Below are 27,734 nucleotides of genomic sequence, written 5' to 3' on the forward strand. Positions count from 1 at the left end.
ATTACCATAAATATCTATATTTAGGAATATGTTGGGTTTTGGTTCAAATGCAACTTATTTAGCAAAAAATTAAAGTGCTATATTCTATTACAAATTGTACCCCATTTGTTAAAAGAAGAAGTGGTGTGTGTGCAAATTCCATATGAGTCACGAACAACCACAACCAAAATAAACATCTGAAACATTTTATTAAAAGCATGAGTGGACATATTCATGTCCTCAAAAGGAACATAAATACAAAATATACTTATATGTACAGATTATGGCAAAGACAAACTGAAGCGTACCGGGTAGTTTTCCTAAAAATGTTAATTCACAAATAAAAAAAATTAAAATGGAGCTCCCAATGTGTTGCTGTTTATCAAAAAGAGACGAACCGAACATGGTACACAAAGGTACACCATCTCTTATGGTGACGCGTTTCTGGGAGTCATGTCAGCTTTGAGGTACGAATGAGGTATGCACCATTTCTGAATAAAAAGAAAAACCACTATCCATGTAACGTTACACATGTGCTCTGTGCAGGAGCTTGTTTTTTTTTAAGCTCTAGGACAGTGAACATGCCCTCTCTGCAGTTGTTTACTATTTAAAATATTTGCCTAACTTTGCAACAAATGACAATAACATAGGGCTGTAGCTCTATAAAAATGTCAATTTCCATTGTAATCATATTTTTTTAAACATTTAGGTTTATGTGTAACAAGCGACTCACAGATCTAGCTTATAAGGCAAGGGAATCCAAACTACAAGGGATTAAAATCATTTGCTTTTTTTTTGATGACGATGGAGTCTAAACTTATAAAAAAAAAAGTTTTTAGTACACACTGTATAAGTGTAGAAATAAACAAATCAATGACCTTTTCAAAGCACCAATACAGTGGGTTCTAAATAATGAAATACTTCAGAATTCTGCTAGGAATTTGCAAAAACAAATATGTGTAGGTAGAACTGTCGTACTCGAAACACAATGCGAGACTTACAAGGTCACCCAGGAAAAATCCAAGAAATTGGAATACCTAACGTTCCCAAATGACTTTACTGCATTTCACGGGTGTAATACATGGTTTTGACCACAGAGAGGCAGCAGCAACATAACCAAGAGACATCGGTTCAATACTGCAAGAGACATTGAATTCTCCGTCAAACTGATGTGTTTTTTTTGTTGTTTTTTGTTAATTAACAGCAATGGCAGTCTGCAGAAAACTGTTCTCAGATGTTAAGGACATTATGGGCAGCAGGTAGCATCACTTCAACAGCCAAGCAGAAACGTCAACCAGTTTTAATGATCACACAACTCGAGTTTGGACTCCATAGCATGAGCAGCTGTTTCGTATCGTTTGCTCAGTAACTGTGGTCCCTGCATACTGTGTGAGTGTGTGTGAGAGAGAGGGAGAGAGACGCGTTTTAGAAATGCATAAACACACATAAATCACATTTATGTGGAAACTTGTAGTTCAGTCGGTCTCCCAGTTTAAAGGAATCATTATTTTTGTCACAAGGTGGACAAAAATGGAGTGTGGGTGTATCAATTAGTGAAACGTTTACTAAGACCAAAGCAGTTTGCAGAACACTGGAGGACCAAATCTAATACTGCACGGATAACACCACTTTCCAAATGAGCGATGGAAGCCACAAAAGTTCAAACTAAAGCGACACCGATCAAAAGTATCATCTAAATTCAAAGGCTTTCGTCTAAAATCCATTGATGTCACTTATGCCTCATAAAACTTTAGTGCAAGTTTGTCGTTTGATTTTATTTTATTTTTTTCCCGATAAATTAAACTTTGTGACTTCCACAGCCACCACTTTAGATCTCCACATGAATCTCCAATCATCCTATTACACTGTATATGTGCATTATGTGCTTAAAAAAATAAACACATTTGACACCAGGGAATACAATCGTTAAGTCTGGGAGTGGGAAAAAAAATGCTGATTAAGGCATTAGATCGAGTACATAAGCTCTGTTTTTAACTTGTCGCCACAAACTTGCGTGTTCTTCGTCTTCACATAACGGATCTTAGAAGCTGCTTGTTTTCCTCTTTGTATTTACACACATTGAAAACATAGTACATGGAGCAACATTTAACAGGGCACCAGCTATTGCACATGGGATTTGTCTTGTTAAAAACCTTGTTAGTTCACCCTTTAGTACTGTCTTTCAATGTTGGCTCGTCTTTCTGCTGTTGTTTTTTTTTCCTTCCTCCCTCTCTCCTTTGACATGAACTTGCGCAGCATCTCTTTGACGGGAGTCCTAGCTGGAAAACCCCCCAGGCGGCTCTGGTTCGGGGGACGGGGGGTCTTCCTGGTCGTCCGTGGGCAGCTGGACTCGCTGCTCGTCCATGCGCTTGGCCTGCACCCTCTGGATCAGGCTGAAGAAGTCTTCGTCAGGCACCGTGGGAGCGTGGGGGCCGGCTTCTGGCGGGGAACACCGCTGGTCATCGATTCTAGAGGACTAGGAACATAGCGGTGAATGCATTCAGAGAGTGAAGAGACATAAATAAATGAGGGCCCTATCAGATATACTAAACATTTGGCCAAAAAGAAGGAAGGTATTGGACTGATATGCACTGGCAGCATAAATAAGTCTAAATATTTCATTATACACTTCAGAAAGGACACAAATACATGTGAGGCAAGAAGCCTCATATTCCAATCCTGCCACTGACTTGTTTTGGCAAGCACACTTCTTATAGAGGCAACCAGAATTCTTAGAGGTGGAAATGAGTAGAAAGGAGAGGAATCGAGGTGTGTGTGTCCATATCAATCATCAAGGTCGTCCCAATTACGTCCATTCCATTCCTATAACCAGACATTATACTGAAAAATCTCAGATATTTTGGGAAAAGAGGCAGAAACTCCTCCTCGTTGTGCATTTTATCACAGTTATGCTGTAATAATATCAAAATAAATCCAGTCAATCGAGTCATCAGGTAGTAAACTTGATTCAGATTCAGTCTTTAATGGAAATGACTGCAGCCATGACACTCTCTGATGGCGAGCAAGAATCCCAAAGATCAGAGTTGCCCGTCCCTCCTGGCGGTGGGCTCAAATGTCTGCGCTTTTGTGAAAACGTCGCAGCCTTACCTGGCACTTGATAAGCATGTTGAAGAAGTCATCGCTTGGTTCTTGATGGTCTCCCTCACCCACCAGGTGACCCAGGTTGTTGTGGGTAATCCTCAGGCCCGGCAGGTTCCCGACATTGACACGCTGGTCATCGAGACGCCGACTCTGAGAGCTCGCAATCAAATCAAACAGCTCCTCGGTCTGGGGAGAAGTGGTAATGGCAGGATCTAGGAGAGGAATCGGCGTGTTTAGCAAAGGGCGTGTTTTTCCATTCATCTGCTTCTATAATGGCCGTTTACCAACCGATCATCTCGTTCAGGGAGTTTGCGGCACCTTCCCCGCCGTCTCCGTTCTGAGGGTCATCGAGATGGCAGCGCTGGTCATCCATGCGGCTGCTCTGGAACTTACTAAGGAGGTCGAAGAAGCAGTCTTCATCAGAGGGATCCCGGCCCAGCTTCTGCAACAAAAAAAAAACCACAAGCATCATTAAGAGTTCCACATCTGAAGTGTATTTAAACACAAAACTGCAAAAAAGTGAGACACAACATGCATCAACAACACAAAGTGTCCAAAACAAATGAAGTCGTCCAAGTGAGACATTTATAACCAGAGAAATAACTAACTAATATTTATCTTTATAAAAACAAACAAAAACAAATTAAGTGTGATGATTATTGCCAAACCAAGAACTAAATTAAGAGGAAAACCTCTAAATAATATGAAGTTTAAGACTCATTTATTCAAACAGTGTTTAAAATGGAGAATGGCGAGATGGAATTCCCCCATCGTCTGAAAAGATTTAAATATTTTCATCTGCTTATTTACTGAGGATTAATTTACAGGACAGGATAAAATATTACACTGTTGAGGATGTTTGGAAAGGTGGAAATACTTTACTGTTCCTGAAGCAAATTTAAATTATAAGACACTCAGTGAATTTATTTAGTTTATTTGTGTCTAAAACTGGAAAAAACCCACTAATACACAACAATATAAACTAATAGAAACAATGTGTCAACAGAAAACAGAAAGATAAAAAAATAAAAAAATAAATACTAGAAATTCAATAGCTAATGAAAATAGATTACTAAGATAAAACACAATGCTAAAATAAAACTACAGCGATTAAATAGAAAATACACTGAAGATTTTCCCGTATAGGAACGCGTTATACTTTTTGGTCTTTCTGTGAAACACTTCACAAGTGAAGCCCATGAGGGAGATTTTCATCTACTTCCTCTCAAGTACTCGTCAATCAAAGACGGAAAAAAAAAAAAGAACTGCAGGTGAAATGATTAATTAACCCAATGTCATTATGAGTTACAGAATGAGGATTTTCACGCTGGCCACCTTTGTGGAGGAGAAGAAGAATCTGATTAATTCACAAGGGAAGGCTCTCCTGGTGAGAGGACCTTGTCCTAGATACTGAAGGTGAGACCGAGTCATGAAATAAACAAAATGTAGAGCAAGTGAACTGACCCACATCGAATGCTTTCGAGGTACTTGTGAATGCCCTGCTGTGAATGTGAAGCTGCTGATCACCCGTTGTCTATAAATCAATGATCTGAATGTTTCTGACCCCTCTTCTGCTCCGTCCTCCCACTGTTTGTTTTGAGATAACTCTTACGGGTGCTCCCATGATGCCCTCCGATCCACAGTCGCCGTCTCATTATTATGTCTGAAGCTTTGCAGCTGAAGTGGAGGATTTATGTACAAAAGATCTTACGGCGGCAAACGCACCGAGTCAGCGGAGCAGATACGGAATTTATGATATTTGTCCAGAGTTACTGAGACACTCCTGCTCCATGGATGCGCTACAATACGGAGATGGTTAAGCCAACCTCCGAGACAACAGCTGTAAAATGAATCGTTACCATCCAGTCAAAATAAAACATTAGGAGCCTGGGCCAGAAAGGATCTGCATACAGCAAAACTGCTACCAGACCAACATCCAGATAAAGAAAATTAAATAAATCTCAAACATGATGTTGAAAATACTACAGAAGAAGAATTAGTTGGGTTTATTTCAGAAATGTATCTGACAGAACATCAGTTTGTATATTCACTATTTCTCCATTACAATAATGATGACAGAAGACCTTTTTTTCAAAACATTAAAAAAAAAAGTATTACTTGTGTTTTTGTGTTTAAGTAATTAAATGTGCTTTAAATTCTAAAACGGCTCACATATGGACATAAACACTGATGTGTTTGTCCCCTTCGCCTTAAACACCTTCTACTCTCATAAGTTTAACACAAGTCACAATATTATACATTATTGAGCTATTTTTAGTTAGTTCTGTCTTGCTGTGTGATTAAAAAAAAACCTAAATATTGCAGTTTTAGATCTCACTTCGAGGAATTTATCTCATTTCAACATCTTTTTGAGTCAAAAAACATTGTTTATGCCAAAATCGGTCAGAAATTTTTAAAACGGATCAATGAATTCAAACATGAGAATTTGCTGGGATTAATGACTACTTTCATTTCAATTCCACCAAGTATTTAAGTGAGTCCTTCGTAAATAAGCAAGATATCAAACTACAAATACGACTGTAAAATATTGTCAAACAACTCCAATCATCCTTTTTTTTTTTCTCTACCACTTTATCCAACTCAGGGTCGCTGGAGTCGATATTACCAAAGTGCGGAGTGGAGAGGTCCACAGTCCATCACAGGGCAAACAGAGTGACACCGACCAGAGAACCCAAAGAGAACCGTACTCATGAAGATCACTTATTATGAAAAGGGTTATTCAAGTCTTTCGGAAATGATTGCATCTTCTATATTGCTGTAATAAATACTATAATCCTGCAGGTGTTTGAGTATAATTATAAGTACATTATGTATTTGTTGGTTAATACAACCCCTGTTGGGACAATCAAAATGTGTAAATTAAATATCTAAACCCCAAGTTGCTGTTCAGAGACATTTCTGTACTTTAAGACCTAAAATCAGAATATATAATAGATACATCACTACCTGCCAATTATATCATCAAATCTCTTTTTACTAAAGTACATAAAATATTTTTTTAGAAAAAAGTACACAATACAACTTACTAGACTGTGTCAAATGGGTTCACTATTTGGGAATAGGAAGTTATTTGTTAAAGCAAATTGGGCTTTTATAAGAGATACAACAAGAATACGACCCATCTCAACCATTGGCACAGCATCTCATTCTTAAATTCAAGTTTTCCGACACGTGTGCATCTTTGTGCAGGCGTCACCAAACATGGTCACATGTCTGATAAGGTCTAGAAAAAGAGAAACACATTCATGAGTTGAGGTCCCACCTCTTTCCACACTCTAATGGTATCAAAGTTTAAAGTCCTGGTATCACGAGAGCCTCCCACCTACACTATTGTGATGGGTCAAATTGTACTCCGTCCTACAAAGCAAACCGAGAGCTCCACTCTGACATGGCCCGAGGCGTCTTTCTCAAAGGTCTACAAAGAAATCTGTGTAACTGTTCTAGGTAACTGCAGGATTGCTCTCAAAGCATAAACCATCACAGAGACTTTTATTCAAAGGATTTCAACCACAAGAATTATGCAAACTCCTGCCTTTAAGCCCCTCGGACTGGAATAATCAGGAGGCATCTCCAAGCAAAAGCTTAACTCTTCAAATTTTATCATGATAATTTTTAATTTTACAGGTACTCAAATGCACAAAAACAACAGACGTACAAAGAGCTGTTATTGAAAAACAATCTAATATCAAAAAGTATACAGGATAAGAGGTCATTTTAGTGTGAATATTTGATTTCAGCTGAACTTGTATTACCTAACAGACCATTAAACACCCCCTTTTAGCTTGATTCAACAACGTCACTGCATTATACACTCGATTTGTGATGCCCAAACATCCACAGAAAGTCCCGGGGCAGGTTAATGGAAGACAAGGTCAAATGAAGCAACAACAACGGAGAACCCACGCCGACTGGATCCTCTTTAACAAGGCTTTTCTTCCCCAAACGTAACACATTAAATACAAAAGCACCTTTTAAGTGTGTTTTATTAGCAAACTGCCAGCTTACCACCAGGCCAGAGAAGCCTTTCACACCAACTAGTGGATACAGTTAAAATAACTTTGCCTTACAGCAAGATGTGAAGTAGGTCAGCAGACTCTAAATATCTGTCGGCGCTATTGGGAAAAACTTCTTCAACCAGACAATCAAGTGAAGCAAAAGTCCTAAAGTATTACAATTATTTCGATTTTTCCAATTAAAACCAGCTTAATTTCACAATATTTTTGCTAAATATCTACATGTGCAAGAAGCTGTAAAACAGAAGTGAACCATCTTACCAGCAGCACTTCGTTTGTCCTTTGTCCACCCTGCTCTCTCTCTCTCTTTCCCTCGCTCTGTCCACACGCCTGGCTCACACCTCCTTCTCCCTACTTTCACATCACTCTCTCTGCTTTCCTGCTGTACATGACTGCCTCCCTCTAATATCCCTCTATTCCAGCCTTCTTTTAATCTCCACCATCCACTGCCTCCTCCCTCCCTCCCTCTCGCTCTCTCCCTCCCTCTCTCCGGCAGGCCATTTTTGTCCCGTTCACCCACTGTGGGAAAACAACTCATTATGGGAAGCTGGGGGTTTGACCCTGTGGGGAGGGTAGCGGTTTGGTGATCAAGGTCACATTATCAGCTAGTAGCGAGAGGAGTCGGACAAAGGGGGAGGGGGGAGGTCGGAAGATGAGTGCAGGACAAGAGTTATGAGTAAATTGCATGCCATCGGCGCTCAGCTGCCCGCCGCCAGGAGCCACCAATGTCACCACTTAGTGTTTCGGATCTCGTGTTCAGCCTCTGAAAAGGCCATCCACAATCACAGATATTTTATTTTTCTCTCCCTTTGAAAAAGTCTCTCAATTGACGGTAATTTACTTGCCATGAGCACAGTAATCAACTTTGACTTATAGCAGTTTCTGTCCTCTGTCCTTGGCCCTGCGGTCTCTGTGAGCAACTCGTCACTTCCCACTCTTTGTTGTCTAATTAATCAAGTAGGCCAAAGGCGCAGAACAAGAGAGAGAGAGGGACACGTGATGATGGCAGGAGAGGAAGAATAGGGGCAAACGCAGGGTGAGATAAGTACAGACACTCAGCTGGGTGCGTGTGGAGCAGAGAGCCAGACAGAGAGAGAGAGAGAGAGAGAGAGAGAGAGAGAGTGCCTGAATAAATGGTAAATAGACTTTATTTTTTTCACTGCCATACACCATTCAGCCATTTATACACCCCAGTGGCGACGGCTGCCATGCGGTGCCCAACCTTCATTGGGGGGCGATTTAGGGTCAAGTGCCTTGCTCAAGGACACTTTGACAGGGTACAGGGAAAAGTGGGAGATCAAACCCACAACCTTGAGATTGAAAGTCGATCCACACTACCTACTGAGCCACATCCGCCCTAAATGAATGAATAAATAATTCAGTAAAATCTAAAACTGTCTCGCCTTAATTACATCACCTCTTCTTCCGATTAATGCAATATGGGAAAATTAATAAATCAAATTCATTATAACTGGGCTTGTCCTCCAACCTCCTGCTGTCCAATCACACTCCTCTTTAGTAGAGTTTTACGAATAGAACAAAGCTGGATGTTTGTGAGGATGCTGACTTTTCACCCGGGACAAGGCTGATTCAGCTCACCACATGGTTCTCATGTGCTGTATGACCTGGGCATGGTTCTCTGAAAACCTTCACCCGTCATAGCAGCACACTGTGACCACTGGTTCAGCAGCAAAAAAAGATGAATAGATATAATCGCCTTGCTGGCGATAGCTGGTCAGTCACGAGTGTTTAACTTCATTCAAAAGTAAAGCCGCTTCGCAAAACATTACAGTGCCAATGAAAAGTTACTTGTTTTGTAAGATATTTCTACATAGAACATTTATAACATTCACCTTTTTTAGTTTTTAACAATTAACATTAATTAAAAAATCTAAAGACTATAAATTGGTATGAATCTTGAATATGGTTCAGATTCTGATTGCAGCAATTATCCTGCATAAGCTGCAATTTGCATTGAGTCAAGCATTGAGCAGAATAGACACTAACCTGTAAACTACATGCGAACCATGCAAGACTGTAAAGCTCAACAGGCTTGGAAACTCTTAGCATCCACCCACTTTATCATAGCAGAGAGAGAACATGAAACTCCATATTTTGTATACATTATTTTTTGATATTGCTCATACAATATTTGTCAATGATTTTTCAAAGAACAGGATAATACTTTTTTTTTTTTTTTCTTTTTTTTTTTAATCACAGAGGAAAATGTTTTTATCTGAATCTATTACCCTATGTGTGTGTGTGTGTGTGTGTGTAATATCTGACATAGCATATCGACATTATTGGGCTATATCTTACTCATTTTTCGATACCGTTTACTCATTACTTTATGTGATAGTGTATATATACACACAATAATAAGCTAATATACTAAAAAGCTACAAATGTGGAGGTTTATCATAAAGTTTTCATTGTTGAGAAACTACGAGCAGACTCCGAAGCAACAAATACAAGAGGATCTAAAACCTTTGACAACTGAAGTCAGCCTAAAATTCTACAATTCATCCCCTGATGAAGCTCGTGTCATTCTAGCTGTGGAAAGCCCATCATATCAAAGGACACTTCAATGTCAACAAAATCGGCGACATTTACTTCTGGAAGCTATTTCCACTCACTCATAATGAACTATTATCAGGCAGCCCAGTAATTTCCTCTCTTTCTGAGGATGTCAGCCCACTGATTACCACAATTAGCACTGTCGTAGACACAAGGCGTGATTAAGTGCTGTGGGGACACAGGAGTTGAGGGACACAACAGCTGCGAGACAATATATTCATTAAGAATCTGGATCTCAGCAACCCGAGCACTGTTAGCACTAATGAGAAGATGTTTCCACACTCCAGATGGCATCTCGCATCATATCTCATAACCTTTATGCAGATTAATGGAAACTTTCATATGCTTATCTCTACAATTTGTCTATTCGTCTCTTTATAGGATGTTAGACACTACAAAAAAAAGACAAAAAAAAAAGGACAAAATAAAAACTTTTTAGATAATGAGTATTGGCTATTTTAGGAAGATGATAGCATATCCCAGCTATAAAGTAATTGTGAACGAGACACTACTGCTTCACTCTCCGAGGCATAAAGGTAAATTTAGACTGCGTATAGTTTAAGCACTTTTTCTGCAGTCAGAAAGGAAAAGAAAGGAAGATCCTTATTATATTGCTGCTATGTTTACGTTTTTTTAAATCAGCAAAAATAGCTATAAGTTAAATACTCCTGCCAATGCCCTGCATATTGTATGATGAGTGCAGACTTGCTAAGACTAAAGACACACGAGGAATAAGATGTCTCACTGGTCTGGGATATGAAGTTAAGAAAAGCTGCAGCGACTTACTGGCACTGGAGAAGGTACTTGCACAGTGATATCGTCGGTATCTACAGGAGAGTCCAGCCACGGCCGCTCATCTGACGACTGACTGTCAGGATAACCTTTCCTCTTCCCCGGCTGCGACATGTGACTCTTGGATCTCCGGGGTATACTTTCCAAGTCTTGGTTTTCACCGTTCTGTGGTTACAAGAGCATACGGTTTGAGAGGGGTTGATGCTCTGAGCGTACGGGGAGAAAATGTGCAAAATAAGTTAAATCACCTTATCCGAAGAGTACTTCCAGAGTTCTACACTATCCATGCTGTTTCTCTTGGTGAATTTGGGTCTTGCTCCTACAAAAACGGGGAAAAAAGACACAGCACTGAAGAAACCTATACATTTCACTGCTTTAGAGCCTCTCATACAGTTATTTTATGACTCGAATGAAGCTTGCAACATAATCTTTGTTTTCTTTTTTTAATTTCCCCCAGTAGCCTATAAGGGCAGTATTGGTCCCATGATGTTGGATGTGGATATGAGGTTGAGGCAGACAACCAGGCAAACAAACTGAATAAGAGTCTGTTTGCCAGCTCTGCTCCAAAGAGGGAAATGTAGGACATGGGTGTGAATTTCAGCCCAGAGGAGAGCTTCACCAAGACAAACATGACACAAAGACCTGGCAGACTGTGCAGATATTACGGCTTCTCTACGTTTCATCATACAAGGCTTGTGTATGAATATGGGACTGCATGGAACATTTGATTGGTATCTATAAAAACAATCAGTCCTATTATTAGAGGATATTGCTGAAAACAAACAGAGCTTTATGAGACCAATCTCATCCTCTGGTGACTGGGGGTAAAACAACAATCCTAATCCCACCCCTCAGAATACATGCAGTCCGCTTGCCTTCTGTCACATTTAGTCTAAGTACAGACAAAACACAGACGCCGTCTCACCCCAAGTTACTTTTACATTTAATAAGCCCACAGTGTGTACACTTACAGTATTCTAGTTAGCTTGCTCAAGTCCACACTTGCTATTTTTGTCAAATGCCAAAAGCTATTTGATGGACACAGTTTAAAAGCGATCCCTAACCACTCATTTACAAAACCTCTTCTTGAATACCTTTAAGTTCTGCCATCACTACCGTTTGATGCCACTTCCATGAGATGAAAAAGCAAGCACAGCGCCAAGACCTTTTTCAGTAACCAAAATTTGAAGACAACAAACACACAGGTCCCTCCTTCAAATGCAAACTCAGACAGTCAAAAATACATGTATGTAAATACACAAACCTGGAATCTTCATATTCGATGATTAAAGAACCTGACCAACTTGTTTACGTGATGTGGGAGAAATCAGGTTATATTTACTCATTTTACCAAACCAGCAATGTTTGCATTCAGTTTGCAAACACAAATGAAGGTCAAGAAATCCTCTAGGGTAAAACTAAAACCTGTAAACTATGATCAGCTCATAATCATGGAGACTGGGGCACCTGCATCTCTGAAGTATCAGCACGACAAATATTATATCTAAAAGTTATGGTGGGGAAACATTAACACAAGGGGCCAAGCAAGGGGTTTGAATCCAGCCTGTGGGTAAGAAGACACTGACCCTGAACTCAACTCTTTTGAATAAAAGTAACTGCTGTTCCAAATCAGCCCACCGGGTGCCGCTCTGCTTCAGTAAAAGTAGATGTCATCACAACAGTGAAACCCATAACTCAACGGAAGATGGAAACAATGCACATAATCAACACATCAGTAACATTTAAATAGCATTAGCATCAAAGCCATAATAAATGTGGGTAAGTATATCAAAACATGCCTGTTTAAAACTGCAGAAATTATATATATATATATATATATGAGAGAGAGAGAGATTTTCTTATGAGAAGTAAAATGATTTTGGCCATATAAGTGCAAAACAGAAAATACCAGGTTTTTGTAGGATGAACTTGCATTTCTGCACTTAAGCTAATAACCCATAAATACTCTAGTGTTTAACATTATCCAGTGCAGCCCAGCTGAAATATAATCGGGCTGTAGGTTGATATTCTCATAACGATCCCCGGATTTTTTCAAATTTTGTGTTTTCCGTTTCATATCAAGAAATTCAGTACATTTTATTATCAGGGAAAGCAAATTATCTCATGTTGCTTTTCATCAGAATTCAATAGTATAATTGCTGTTAATGCAGTTTCCAAACTCATTTTATAGACTCAAGCTACAGCCTACTGCAAATCCTAGGAATTCAGTTCATCCATTATTGATTGTTGCATCCATAATACCAGTCATAGGGCGGTGAGCATTTCTCAAACAAGTTCAGAGTTAAAACACCTTGTTAAAACCCCCTTAATCTCCAATGACCGATACTCTAAACTTGAATATTGAACATGCTACCGCTGTTGAAAGTGTTGTTCGCAGTAAATGATATCAAAAGACGGACAAAATATCCCTCTGTTGAAAGTTTTTAACTGTGTGAAAAACTTTGAATGAAGCGAAAACTTTGCTTTAAGGTAGAATTGAAGCTTTAAGTGGGAATGCATGTCAAGCTAATAAATTACTTATTTTGAAAATATTGGGCATGTATAAATGGTTTTAGACTTCGAGAAACATAATGTGGCACAGCCCTAAAAAAAGAAAAGAAAAAAAAAAAGTCACCTTGCATTTCAAACTCTGAACTGGAAGGTGAAAGGTCACTTTCATTTACTCCCAGGGCCTCCATCAGCTGCTCCACATTCATTCTGGCTGTCAGTTCCCCATTTCTGTCTCCAATCTAAGGATGAAACAACGAAAAAGGAAAACAAACAAGATAAAAATAAAGCAACTTCAACTACAATGTTCTTTTATCATTTCTTTTTTTTTTTTTTAACTGTCTCACTTCTTTAGAGATATCAAGATGTTTTCGGGCATAGTGGAGGGCTTGTTTATGGTTCCCTAAAGACACATATGCATTTCCCAAACTCCAGCAGGCTCGACCTTCACCCACCCTGTTGAAAGAAACACACACACACATACACATGCAAACACACACATGTTAAAACCTGCTCCTGTACTCATGTATGTCATGTTTTGGAGGCTCACATACCTGTCTGTAAGCTCCTGGGCAATGTAGAGGTGTTTCAGGTGGTAGTCTATGGCCCGCTCATACTGCTGCAGAAGAGTGTAGGTGTTTCCGAGACTGTAACAGGCCTGAGCCTCCATCACCTGGTCCCTCAGCTGCCTGGAGAGCTGCAGAGTTTTCCTACAGAAAGCGGATACCAAGAGTGAATCGAAAATAAAAACACGATAATAATAACAATACCTAGGAAAACAATGGCAAGCACTAAAAAAAGTCAAGTATTGTAAGATTGTGAAAATATAATATTATCTAATTAAAGTGGCTGCCAGTGACAGGATTGGGCTCCAAGGTCATTTATTTTATCAAGAAAAATCAAAGACTATTAGAAAGCACAGTATTAAAGCTTTAATAAAATAGTCGTTATGGAGACTTTGGGATTTCAGCATTGAAGCACTCTAATCCCAGACAGCATTCACCAGCATGTCAGAAATATGTATCATGCGCAATCCAAAAGACAGTCATCTTGAGAAACTTCCAGATAATGCATCAAATCAAACTCCATAAAGCCATAAAATCAAAATAAACCATAACAGTGTTAACATACCATATTGGTCTGAATATTAGACAGGCTTTTTGAGTCATCCAATATTCGGAGTCTAAAATTTAAGTTCAAAGATGCATTGCTAAATGTATGTGGGTGCCCATGTGTCTATGCATTTCACATAGGAGAGATTTAAATATCTATGGTTTAGCCAGAATTGGTGAAAATCATCCTTCGTCCACTAGATGTCAGCCTACGCCCTTAGCTCACCTGTAGTACTCTGTGGCCGTGTTGAACTGCCCCAGAAATATGAGGGCATTGCCGAGATTACTGTAGGCTCGCCGTTCAGCTGCTTTGTCCCCAAATTCTTTGGCAATGGATAATCGCTGTAATTGACAGAACAACAAGGTCAAACCAGGTCAGAGATTTCATCTTCCATCGCGCTTCCTGATTACAGCAGATAATAATGACAATAAAGAGGTATTTTTGCTGCGAGTGTGAACCGCCGTTCATGACTCTGAGCAAAAGCAATCTCATAAATTCAAACTCTGTTGGGCACGATCACTTCATGACGAGAGACGCTGCTGCATCAAACCAGATCCTCTCATTCCCATTACAACCCGTGGGCTTCCATCTGAGGCACTCTAATAGAAGAGTCGTGGAGAAGATGCTCACAAAGAGAAAAGGAATTTACAATGCAAAGTGACAAGGAACATGAAGAGGGAGAGTCTCAGGCCATACTTTTCAGTGATTCACCAAGAAGCCAATTTTCAACTTATCAAAATAAATAGTATTGTGTATCTTGTCCCATGCAGTACACGCTGTTTGTATTAAATTGAACTCCAACCATCCAAAGCGTAATGAAAAGACAAAAGCTGAAGCGCTCTCCTTCCAGACTGCATTGTCGAGTCTTCTTGTTTTGCACATAAAATTTCCATCTGGCTGACATCTGTGCAAGGCAAACTATGCAAGATCTTCCCAGGGAGTGAATGCCTGAAAGTGGCTGCTTCTTCACTAAATGGAATTAAATGAACTGTATTCTAATCTGGCGGACTCATACAAGCTGAAGGATGAAGCCATGCAAACGTGTTTGAACAATAAACCAAATGTTGAGGTAACCACTTGTTTGTTTGTGGGCTGCATGTAATGCATGCTGACCAAGCTGGGATTGTTTTTTTTCTTTTTCCTCCATGTTCCGCTGTTTGCTTCATAGAACGCAATATGGTCACACGACAGCATGCACACGACTCACCAAAACCACATTTCAGCATATATGTTAAAGGTTTCAGAGAAGTCAAGCCAAGCATAGAGATATAGGTATAGTGACGCATTTATGTCAGGGGTCTGCAACTTGTAACTCTTCAGCCTCTTTGTATGGGGTCTTTGTCGCTTTAACACAAGTAGATGAAACAGTTTCTTTATTTTGTTAGCACTTCCTCCTATCTTCTAATCCGAGGTGGACAAATATGACACTTTAAAATAGAAAATACATTATTTTGTCAATTAAAATATGCATTGCATCTTACCATTCATCTGCCCTGCTGCTTTATTCTGCAGGTGATTAATGTTCAGTAAAATCAACTGTTTAATTCAATGCACACAAACAATTCTCAATTTTGATTAATTACAACTTTGATATGGGTAAAATAAATATCAAGCATTAAAAAAAGCAATGATGAAAAAGTTAAATAGCTTTATAATTTACTAAATTCAACTTCAAATTTATTTCGACGACAAAGACGATATCTTTTTCAAATTCAACGAACCCAAAAATAGTGAGGCCACACAATGTGCAGGGGTTTTGACTATTTTATCTCTCAGGAGGACACAACAAAAAATGTAGGACTGTTTGTTTTCATATAGAATTTTCTGAGAATCAACTTGTGGCCACTGCTATTCTCTCAGTTGATATCAATTTTGTGAGAAACGGGCCAAATTGGGTTTTGCTTGGTTGTATAGGTTTCAGAACCCTGGTTTAGGTTGATTGTTAAAATAATGATTGAGGAAAAACGGCAGCGAGAAAACATGCTGGATTACTCACTTGACGGTGGAACTTGATCGCTTCCACAAAGTTACCCAGCAGATAGTGGGTGTTGCCCAGGTTTCCGTAGGCCCTCCCCTGAGCGGCTCTGTCACCGAGCTCTTTGACCAAACACAAGTTCATCCTGCAGAGAAAAACTGTGTAGTTTATCAGCAGTGCATGCATGTTAAAGATCAACAATCTCAATTTGCATGTCCACTTAATGCAAAATGAACAATCTGACAAATGGCCACTAAAAATATTCACACATTAGAACAAAGCAGGCTTTACAGTGTGTGTAGTGGTTAGTACTCTCTCCTCGTGGCGAGTTCAGGGTGGGCTTGAGGGGTCCTTTCTTTGTGAATTTGGGTATAGGGCATTCATCAAGATTAAAAAGACAATTATATAGTCCTCTAAAAAAGATTTAATATAGTCCAGATTATCCAAAATATACCAACTGTAGGAAGGCTTCTGATTGATTCCAAATTGATTCTGCAGCAGAAGAAAGCAAACCCAAAACCTACAGCCAGTTTTACGTGAGAGCTACTTCAAAGTGAAGAACACGGGTTCCTGGATGTGTTGCCCCCAAGCAGCCCTCATATATGAAGTCAGTTTTGGTTTATATCATTCGTCTGAAGAATATGAACCAAACTAGTATTTTTAAGTTCAAAAATAAATGAGGGCTGGTCACACCCAATACTGATACCTCATTCCTCTCCTGCTAATTCACTTTGTGATTTGCATTAAGGGTGAAACAAATCCCTAAAATCTTTGCAAGGTACTTAAAATATATTTGTGGGCCTCAATTTTCTATTGGAACCTTTATCACTCATAATGAAATGAAACATGAGAGAATAGAGAGCCCTCCCTTGTTTGCTATGGTACTTTAAATGGACACTAACTGAATTCAGTTCCTTTCAAATGTCATTTTGGTTCTAATTCTAATCAATTCGATCTATAATTCAGGAAGAAATGTGGAGCCCTTTGCCCTATTTCTAGTCTTAGGAATGAATACTTTATGCACAAAAGCAGCTGTTACAAAGAATCTGGTGGAAATAAGAGCAGCTGCTTCAGCTCGTCTTTTAAAGAAAACTGGGTTTGAAAGAAGGCTTAGAAAATGCAGTGAGACAGGGAGATATTATTCTGTAGTATGATGAAAATAAATTGAAATACTCAGAAATCCTGTAAAATGAAGCTGCAGCTTGTCATTAGTAACTGCTGCCCGGCAGCAAGGAGAGCGACAGTTTGCTGCGAGGATTGTTTTTAATCAATTGGGACTGGGAGGCAAATTCAAACAAATGATATCCTGTGCGAGATGAGAAGATCTGAAATTACAATTGTTGGTTTTCATCAGACGCACTTGATAAGAAATTTAAAATTGGGAATAAAGAGACCAAGAAATTGGCCAAAATCCGTTGCAATAGCTTGTGAGAATGTTGTCAGGAAAAGGCAAGTCGGTTCACCAATGAAGTGGCTTCGGACGGCTTGTTGCATGCAAATATTTGTTGTACGTGTTCCACACATTGTCAAAAATACATACTCGTAAAATCCAGTAGCCCTTTGCAGCGTGTCTCTGACATCAGGCGGGAGGTCCCCCGGTTCCTGTGTGCAGCCCCATAACTGCTGTTTCCCTTTTGCATGAAACACGTTCCCTATATTATACAGAGCCCTGGCCTCGCCGACCTAGAGTTGAGAAAACACAATACACATATATGAATGTGGCGTCCTTCAGGATGTTTGCATAATAGTTTTGTTGATACTCCAACACATTACCTTGTCCCCCTGCTCTTGAGAAATATCCAAATGTCTCTGGCAGCAGACGACAGCCTCATCAAAGCGCCCCAGCACTTTTAATGTGTTACCAAGGTTACCACTGGCTTTTCCTTCTCCGATTCTGTCTCCTATTGTTCTGAGAAAGAAAATAAATACTTGTTTTTTTTTTTTAAGTTTTAATGAGGAAAAGACTTCAGTTCCTAATGAGTTAATCATCCATCTCGACAGTAAAACTCAAGGTTTTAACAAGGTTTAATTGGGAGCATGGTGCAGTTTTATTTTACAGTTGCCTCCTGCATCGGATGGAGGCCCCAGTGGCCCTGGTGAGGCTGTAATGTAACAAGGTAAATCTCCCCAGGGTCTTTAAATCACTCCCCTGCTGAAGTGCCAGCTGCTCTCGCTGCAGGAGACCAGATTACTCACGGGCTGAATATCCAGCCGGGAGCCGTGTGTATAAATATCCACTCACTTTTTAGTCATGGATCGATTGTTTTTAATTGTCTAACTCAACTAATTAATTGTCCTTTATGTGCCAAATGGAGAAAATAAAATCCACTGGAAATGCGAGGCTGAATCTTCGGTCTGTACATCAAAGGGTGAATTCATCTCACTCCTCCTACGTGCTGGAAACCAGATCACCACTGAGTAGAACTGAGACAATGAGAAATAAGCTGACTGTACTGGGATGAATAATTAATACTCCTCTTCAAAAAGCAGCCTGAGTTTGGATAGTATTGTTCTCAAACAGACTTCACAGATGGGCACAATAGCATTCGGGTGGATTCATTGGTTTAAAAAAAAAATTGCTAAAGTTTTTGTGGAAAGTTAGTTTTATGAGCACACAGTGACAAAAAAAATAGCAAGCGGAAACAAAACGTACATGTCTAAAAGATCATTTGCAGAATTATTAATGCAGGGTAGCACCATAACTTTTAACCTATTGACAATTTTCACAAAGACGCTATTTTGTTTAACGACACCGACTACTGACGCGTACTGCACAGTCGACAGATTATTCTGGTATTTATCCGTCACGGAGACGGCGGCAGCGTGCTCACCTGGCCAAGGTAAGGTCATGCTTGTGGTATTCCAGAGCTTTGCCATACTCCTTGAGGTAGAAGTAAGCATTGCCAAGCTGGCTGTAGATGGCACTGAGGGTCTTCAGGTCTTCGGTGCCGACTTGCACGGCTGCTTCAAAAAACGCTGTTCCCCCTTTAAAGTCCCCGGCCTTGCAGAGCCGCTCTCCTTCCAACGCCAACTCCAAGCAGGAGGCCTCCATCCTGAAGGGCGCACACATGAGGTTCATATAGAGAGGCAAGGAAGAGTCCGAAAGCAGCGGCACACATGAAGGAATACCCTCTCCCCTCGGAGACAACAATGTACAGTTATATGGATACGGCTACAGCGGCAGTGCAACGTCTTCTCACGGTGAGGAACAAATTGGCAATATCACCATGACAACAAGGTCAGTAGCCATATCTGTGGACTGTTGCCTTAGCAACTGAGTTTGAGCTCCGAGACGAGCACCTTGAAAAGGTGTTTCACTTTTCTATTCATTACTGCAGGTATAAACATTGCTTTTGAATCCTGATCACTGAACATGTACTCTATCTGCAGTGATTTGCCATATTGATCAGATATAGCTGCTTTTCCTCCCATACTTTCCAAGTGTGGAAACTACAATAAAACTTGTAGTTTGTGGGGAATGGCGTCTTTTTGTTTCTCCCACGTAAATAATCGGCAAAAGCATCCAAAGAACTGAAATGATTGTCATCATGACTTTACATTTCAAGTCCATGCTTAAAACTTTTAAGATTAATAGGCGAATTGTGAATCTTTTTTTTTTTTTTTTTTTTTTAGTTAAGCTGCTTTAGGTTTATATGGCTGGGAAATCCAATTCATTGCACCAAACTTCTCTCCCCATACATTTTGTATGTCAGACCTATATGTCACTAATTTTGTATTCTCTGCTGTAGTCGTTGCCCTCTTTTCTCTGAACCTTCCTCGTATGTTACTCTGTCCTGTTCTTTTCCATTTCTCTTTTTCTCTTACTGACCTCTAACCCCTGCTGGTCAAGGCAGATATTCCCCACATCTGTATGAGGCTTCTTCCTCTTAAAAGCAAGGGGTTTTTTTTCCTCTCCTTTCCATCGCTGTCTTTGGTTGCTAGTGTGATTATTGGGTATTTATCAATATTTCATTTGAATGGAAAGTAAATATCTTTTAATCATCCTTACTTTATAGACTGGTTGTATTTGCAAATATCACTGAACTCTCGACAAATAAGACTATGTGGTTCAAGCTCTGTGATGGGAAGCTCATTCCATCACACTTTAATAACCCGGAACTTACACAATTCTATGTACATTTATGTCATGTATCTGAATCAGAACTTCTCAACTGAAACGCAAACAAGAAAAAAGGGATTGAAAAGAGACTGAAAGAAAACAGCAACACCGTTGCTCAGTTTGTGTCCGTAGGTCGATGTACATTCTGCTATGTTACCGAGATGAAAAACAAAACTAACACACCTAAATATTAATCAAAAGTCAAGAGTTCCCACCACAACATCTTGGCTCTTTCAGTTTAGAAATTTGAATAAAGTATATTAATAATTCACACAGTAATCACGCCTACTGCTATATGGTGCTAGACACAGAAGCAGTACATGAATAATTTGAATGTTGAATACATCAGATGCAGGCACTATAATAAAGAATCACATTTACTAGATGGAGCCCAAAATGACAAAAGAAATGTACTTCCTGTTTGGGTTCATTGAAGTTACAGTTGTCCACCTGTAGGCTGGCGATACAACAAAGCGAGTTGGATCCAGAAAGTATACCCCTGAGATTCATTATCTAATCCAGGATCAACGATAGACTCAGGCAATTTGGTTGCAACTCTAAAATCCTGATAAGGACCTCGAACGTAGAGTTAAGCAAGATTATCCTTCAATATAATCGGTCTGAGAAAAAGCTGTATTCAAGAGGTATAGCAAAGAGAGACGTGCATTGTTAACATTTGTACAGTGTAGCCTCATTGATATTCACCTGAAAAAACTGGTTTCATACTTTCTAAACAAATGCTGATCAATAAAATATTATGCTTGCCTCATTACCAAATGGCTGCTTCTTCAGTGATCAACTATTTCAAACACCGACACGATTGTTTGATGTTATTTTTTTTCCAATCCCCACTTCCTCATAAAGCATTTAAAACAATGCTTTTCAGATTTCTAGCAGTACCTGTGCTTCTGCTTGCTTCGAGTTTTCTCCACATACACCTGCAGCTCCACGTCCAGAGGCTTTAGCATGGCTTGCGGCCGGGGTCCGTGGTGGACCAGCCTGCACACCGCTCTTTCGGCTCCAGTCAGAGGGCAAGACTCAGCTGCCATGAAGGCAATGTTTAACGACACTGGCTACATGTAATAAAAAAAACTACTTGACATACAAATTAAATTAAACCCCAGATGTAAACCTCCAAGAAGAAATTGCTTTCTGACATGCTGAATGACACAAGTCACTTTGATGAAATAGCGAAGCCAAATCTAACAATTGTAAAAGGATCTGCTGAGTCAGCAACTTTTCAGCAAACCTGGACACGATCCAACAGGAAACGGAAAATCGATCAAAAGCAAACAAATTCAGAGTCCGCTGCTGCAGCTGTTGTGTTAATCATTTGATAGTATTCCCAACCGAGAAAGAGTCAATCCTCTTCAACCTGTCTTCATTCTGTGATAAGATAAATACTTCTACTGATGACCAAACTTTGAGAGGAGAGGTAAACGTTTTGGGAGTGAGAGCAGGGGGTACCAGTGTGACGACAAAATGAGGGCAGTACTAAGATCGACCACTGCCCCAATGAGCAACAGAGAGAAAGGATAACAATCTCTAATCCGGTACCTTCGAGGTAGTGTGGTGTCCATATAGTTGAGTCGCCCAGACTAATCCAACAATCTGCTGACACCCACAGAAACATTAATAGGCCACCAGGCAAGGCGGATAAGACTGAGGAAGATGAATGAAGAGGATTAAAAGGAATCTACCAGGTGAAACCAATTCTAATAAAATCTTCGGAGAAAAGAGAAAACTGTCACATGAAAGGACGTCATTTTGTCTTTCCAAGCAGAAAAAACTCCCCAAACAAAGAATTTTTATGCTAAGACCTTGAGTAACCTGGACAATGCTACGTCACACTGCGAGTCACTTTTCAAATGCTGAATAAGACCAACCAGCATACACCAGAGAGAGGGTAGTTTTTCATTGAAATAATATTTTAGCTTTCTCCACTAAAAAACCAAAAAACAAAACTTCCTCATATAAAATAATCTTGCTATTGTTAGAGAAACACATCCAGGGTAGCCTCGGTATAAACATGTCACAACAGCAATCATAAGTCTTAACAGTGGAATGTGGTTAGCGCTGGATAACAGTTCTTGAAATTGTGCAAGGTCACCGTCTTGCCGGCCTTAAAATAGCAACTGCTGAGATAGTGGAGGGAAACTCTTTGCAGCTCTGGAATCCGACTGTGGAAGCTTTCCAGATCCGATATGACGAAGCCAATAAACAGGTCTCAACTGTTTAATCTATGTTAAGGCTCGAAACGCAAACCCTACGGTAGAAAGAAATGAAATGTACAAAGTCAGCAGAGGTTGTGTGACCTGCAATGCTTTTTGTCATCAACAGAATTTCTAACAATGGCAGAAAACTTAATAGGTTCAACTTGTTCTAATCAAATCTGTCAAAGTGCCTGACTCAGTTGGTCAAAGGACACATCTGAAAAGGTCAGTGCTAACTGTTTTTTTTGGGGTTTTTTTTTTTTTACAGACAAAATCAGACATTTAGAATATCATCGGTAACACAAAAACAACTGATATGGTCAAAGAGAAGCACACTTTAAGAAACACAACCAAGAAGGGACAAGGACAATGCGGTCTGGTGCAGTGTCCATCATAAGGTTGCAGTAGCAGCAGAAAAAAGGTGGATAGAAAATTTACTTTAGTCAACATTAGACACAATAGCTTGTATCAGTGCAGCAAAGCTGTAGAAACCTCAGATTTATAGAGAACAGAGTTACAGCAAGTAATTATGCTGTGGTGTTTTCACAAAGATAAGAGAAAAATGGGATAACGGGGAAAGAACAGTGTGTTTGGTCACAGATGGTGCTGAGGCCTGTCTGAATGATCACTATAAAACAGTTAACTGTGGAAAAGGGCGTAGCCTTAAGACAACCAGCCTGGTTAAATAAATCCTAACTAAATTAATGACATGTAAAGTGAGGAGTTTAATTCATCCAACCTCAATTTAATCACAGTCTGTCCGAGAGAAAGAAGCCTTGAAACAGAGAAAAATCTAATCGTAGGAATGTTAAAACCCAAAAGAGGAAGCAAAACAAAGACTATGTTTCCACAGCGGGACTTTCATTCTTACTACTTTGAGGTTATAGAAAGAAGAAATTTGTGCAGAACAGTTATCCGTTCTCTCCTCTGATTGGTCTGTTTGGAAGACACTCATCTCATAATAGCCCGGCTGCGGTCTAAGTGAAACGATCTCTCAGTGCTGTTGACACGGCAGCAGGGACTTACATGCAGCATACCGGACAGGTTTCAGGTTCGAGTGTAAATTTAACCGATTTGTCTGAGCTTTGTCCTCCAAGCTGGAAAGGAGCAGAGTGTGAACAATGAACCTTTATTCAATGATGTCTCATGCTGTTCATATTACACCGGAGATCATTTTCTGGAAAGGTGACAGGTGACGGAGAAAGTTGGGATTAAAAGAGTGACTTAAATATGAGTTAAAAAAAAAAAAGTTAAGTTCTTTAACTCAATCACAGCACCTTAACAGAATTGGAGTAGGTCAGGGCCATGTATTACTTTGTCCATCACTGGTATTGCACATTTCAGGTGATACTGTTGTTCCATTTATGGGTAATGAGACATAATACTAAACTTGGCGCAGTGCCATGAACTATAAAACAGCTGAGGTTTTACAAACTCCAAACAAGCAGAAAGTACTCATTAAAGCACCCTTCAAAATAAAAGAATACAGCAGACACTACCACTTTATTAACAAGACAACTTTCACTATGTAAAGTCGGCTTAGTTGTACAAATTGCTACTTTACACCACTGCCCCATATTCTCATAAGATATATAAATAAGGTTTAAAGTCAACTTGTGCCACATAAACTATACATAATATTTAAATCCAATAGTTTTAGGATATAGCCATATTGTGAAATTTAGAAAAGGAAAAAAACTAAATATCAACAACATCAGGAAGTTTAATTGTCAAATACTTTTGTTAACAGCTGTTGGGATCCATGTGCTTCAGAATGTTAAATATCTGGTAAGTTTTCATACATAGGGTACAACTGTTTGTACACCTTAATGTAAACTTACATTTAAGGTGTTTGCAGTGAGATTTATTTTACCATTGTGTTTTTTTTCCTCTGTTTTTTCTTTACTAAACCCTTACTAAATCAAATGCAATAAATTCTATTTTAAAAATGTGTTTTTTTTTTTGTTTGTTTTTTTAATCAATTAGTTTTTGAATATGAACTTGTGATTTAAAAATAAAATGTGGGAGGTAAAACGAATATGCTGTCTCGTGAAGATGAGTCGATATCTTAAAAACCACTGGTCTAAATTGATATAACTTGTCAGAGTAGGTGGTGATGTAGTAGTTATCCACTGGCATCGACTGGATGCAAACCCAACCAAAGAAAAAAGGGACATGGCTTTTTTAATGATCCAATATTCTTTCACAAGAATAATTCGATATAAAGTTCTCATAAAAATCAAGCAAAAAAATTCAAGATCTGAGGGCCACGGACTTTATAAACTGGCAACCAGAGAACCAAACAGTAACCAGCAACATGATGTACTACACGGCTATAAAGAAATTATGGAAACGTATAATATAATTCTGAGTATATCAGGTTCAAATGTGGTCGAACTGACTTTCCTCTCCCTACCACCTGTAAAACCAATAAAGTACTCAGTTTTGGAAACTTGCTTGCAGGCTTTTAAAGAAAAAAACAGGATGGAGGCCACATGTGATCCGCAGGTTGCCAGTTGCCCATATCTGCTATATAAACTGCAAGAAACTGTTTGTTGTTGTTTTCTTTTTTTTTTTCATTGGTCATCATTAAAATTAGCATTGTTTTAGCACAGTGAATTTGCTTTTATTCAACAGAACTTATTTCATATTTAATGCTGTACACCACTGTCCCTATGATTCTTGGCTTGGCAAAGAAACCTTGGGCTGAGAGTAGTAATCCAGCCATAATTACAGAGTGCCATTGCTGGTTGTCAGGGAAACCAGAGAGAAACTCTCGAGGAATGTTTTTCCTTTTGCGGAGCATGTCTCTTTCATTCAGAGAGAAGCTGTCTGCTTTCTTCTTTTGTCTTGATTCTCTTGGATTTTTACTTTCCATAATTCCATTTCTGTCATCTGTAGCAGTGTTATTGTTAATACATAACAGTGTTGAAAACGTACAACAGAAGCGCATGTGATGATGGAAAATAGTTTGATTCATTTCAGGGTTTTGCTTTTGTCGAAGTCATTTGGTTTAAACTGCACACACTGACAGTTTCTGTATTCTTTTCATCTTCATCCATCCCTCATATACAAGAGATATCTGCAAAACGCATAACCTGGAATTAAGGAGAAGCCATCTTCCAGTGTATTGGCTTTTCGTGAGGTGACTTTTCAAGAACATCTCCTTCTGAATGGCAGCTCTGAACCAAAGTCACATTGGCTGTTAAATGAAGAATGAATAATGTTGTGAAAGTGTAAAACAAATTACAAATAAAACTGCTTTGCTCTTGAGTCAGAACAAAAAACTACAGAAGAAAGGTGAACTGAGGTTCTCAGACGGAGTGCACTTTCAAATTTAGCTGAGTTAACGCAAAGAGAAAGCTTCGACGTGCCCTAAAGTTGCTTCCTTCTCCAACATGACAGCTTTGATTTTGCCAACAGAAGAATATTACAGAGCTAGACAAACACAAGCACACACCCACCACCCTCATTGTAGAAAGGTCATATCTGTTTGTAAAAATATAGGAAAGGCACTATGACTCAGGTACTTATACTTGTGTGTCTTCCCCAGAGACAAGACAACCTTGCAGGTTTGTGAATATCACTTCTTGGCTCAGCAGATATTAACATTCCCAGCAGCTCACACGGTCACGCAGCGAAATGTCACGCCTTGGCTTTACAGAGTAAAAAGTGTGTTGTTTTGAACAACAGTTGGGTTACATTGTCTGCTCAAAGGGTTGATTCCAATGAGATGAATCCAAACAATTCCTCTGGTTTGTGCACAGGCACTACCCGTTTTGCACAATTTCTTGCATTATTCATTGAATATATGTCTGATGTCCGTTTCACTCCGATCAAATGCTGATAATCATCCATAACTACTTATACCAGGGTAAACTCACTTGGGTTAGGGATGTTCTTAGTTCACTATTCAATCACAGGAAGACAATCACCCATCCAGACATTCATACAGGTTACGTGGTTTCCTCAAAGCCCTTCAGAAGTGTCTCAGACATGTCTCAGACATTTATTAATGACTTCCTCAACTGGTGTCAATAAAGTGGTAATGCATACAAAGCTGTCGATTATACAAATGTACTCAGTCCAGCATACAAACTCCACACAGAGAGATGGCCCAAACGAGACTTGAACTTGGAACACTCTAAATGAGGTGAGAAAGCTAAACCATCCCAACAGTGAAAGACCCTAATTGAAGCATTTTCAATGACAGTAGATCAAATATGAATACTACTCTAGTGTGAGTACTTGATAAAAGTACAAGTGCACCAAAACAAAACTTCATTACACTAATATGGGTATTTGTGATGCGTTACTTCCGGACCTGCTTGTCCTTCAGGTGTTGCAACTGAGTGAATTCCCATCAGTCTCCATCAACACGTCACCCACATACAGCCATGTGTGTCCGACCTGTGGCCCCAGAGCTGAGGCTCCTCTCAGTCTGCAGCCTGCGGCCCAAGCAGCTCGATGACCCGGGGCCCAGGAATGAGGCTTGGTAGCGCCGCTGGCGCTTCAAATCAGTGAAAGCTTCCCCGGTCAACTTCCCCCCTCGCCTGCCGACAGCTCCTCCTCAACGGTCCTGAGCTGGGAGCCTCCTGCCATCACCCCCACCCCCTCCTCTCTCTTTTCTTCTTCTGTCAGCCGCTCCCAGACGTGTCTCCTTTCTTTCCCGGAGCCACAGGTTCGCTCTCCCCCCCCCCCCCCCCAACACTTCCCCCGGAGCAGGGTCCTACCTGGAGTGCAGCCTCTTGCTGGCCAGGTCCTGGTCCTGGTCCACTCCGTTAGACGCCGACTGAGCCATGGAGCCGCCGCCGAGTCTGCCTGCTTCCTTCCGATAAGAGGCCCCCCCCTCTCTTAAAAATCACAGGCAGCAACCCTATTTTTCTCTCCTTTCTTTTCTGGAGTCTTTCCGCCTCTCTGTCCCCTCCCTCTACTGTCTCTCGGCCCCTCTCCCTTCCTCTGCCCTCATCCTCCTCCACAGCAGCATAATGGAGGAGCCGAACAGGAAGTGAGGTATTGTGCAAATAAACCATAAAAACACTCTCGGCACCGCCCCCCTTGGTGACGTCACAGTCTGACACATGCCTGATGGTTTAACCAGAATGACGCGCGCGCGCGCGCGCGCGCACACACACACGAGGAATCGTTCTATTGTCTTTTTGTGGACGTGATGATTGAACAAGTTTTCTATTTACTGTCTTAAAATGAAAAGGTGGAAAACAGATAAAAGAAACAGATAATACTAATAAGACAAAACAGTTCAAATAAATAAAAGGTTCAAATGTGGGTCGTATAGATATCATAAGATGAGCAAAACTCTT

At 39.9% G+C, this 27,734-nt stretch overlaps 1 protein-coding gene across 2 annotated transcripts; it reads right to left on the reverse strand.

The window, feature by feature from the left end:
* Window positions 1–171: 171 nt before the first annotated feature.
* On the reverse strand, window positions 172–27,414 carry gpsm1b (G protein signaling modulator 1b). Of its 2 annotated transcripts, none has more exons than XM_080476511.1 (14): window positions 27,147–27,414; window positions 18,912–19,133; window positions 17,854–17,989; window positions 17,621–17,763; window positions 16,102–16,225; window positions 14,331–14,446; window positions 13,547–13,702; window positions 13,340–13,448; window positions 13,120–13,234; window positions 10,733–10,803; window positions 10,479–10,649; window positions 3,370–3,523; window positions 3,088–3,293; window positions 172–2,455 (listed from the first exon to the last, which is right to left on the reverse strand). In XM_080476511.1, the coding sequence occupies exons 1-14, from the start codon at window positions 27,212–27,214 to the stop codon at window positions 2,255–2,257; spliced, it is 1,992 nt and encodes a 663-aa protein (XP_080332637.1). In that variant the 5' UTR covers window positions 27,215–27,414; the 3' UTR covers window positions 172–2,254. The 2 variants fall into 2 exon arrangements, with proteins under 2 accessions (XP_080332637.1, XP_080332636.1); XM_080476510.1 differs by lacking the exon at window positions 27,147–27,414 and adding an exon at window positions 21,101–21,652.
* Window positions 27,415–27,734: the final 320 nt, after the last annotated feature.

Source organism: Lipophrys pholis (assembly GCF_963383615.2).
Source record: "Lipophrys pholis genome assembly, chromosome: 12".
Classification (NCBI taxonomy): domain Eukaryota; kingdom Metazoa; phylum Chordata; class Actinopteri; order Blenniiformes; family Blenniidae; genus Lipophrys; species Lipophrys pholis.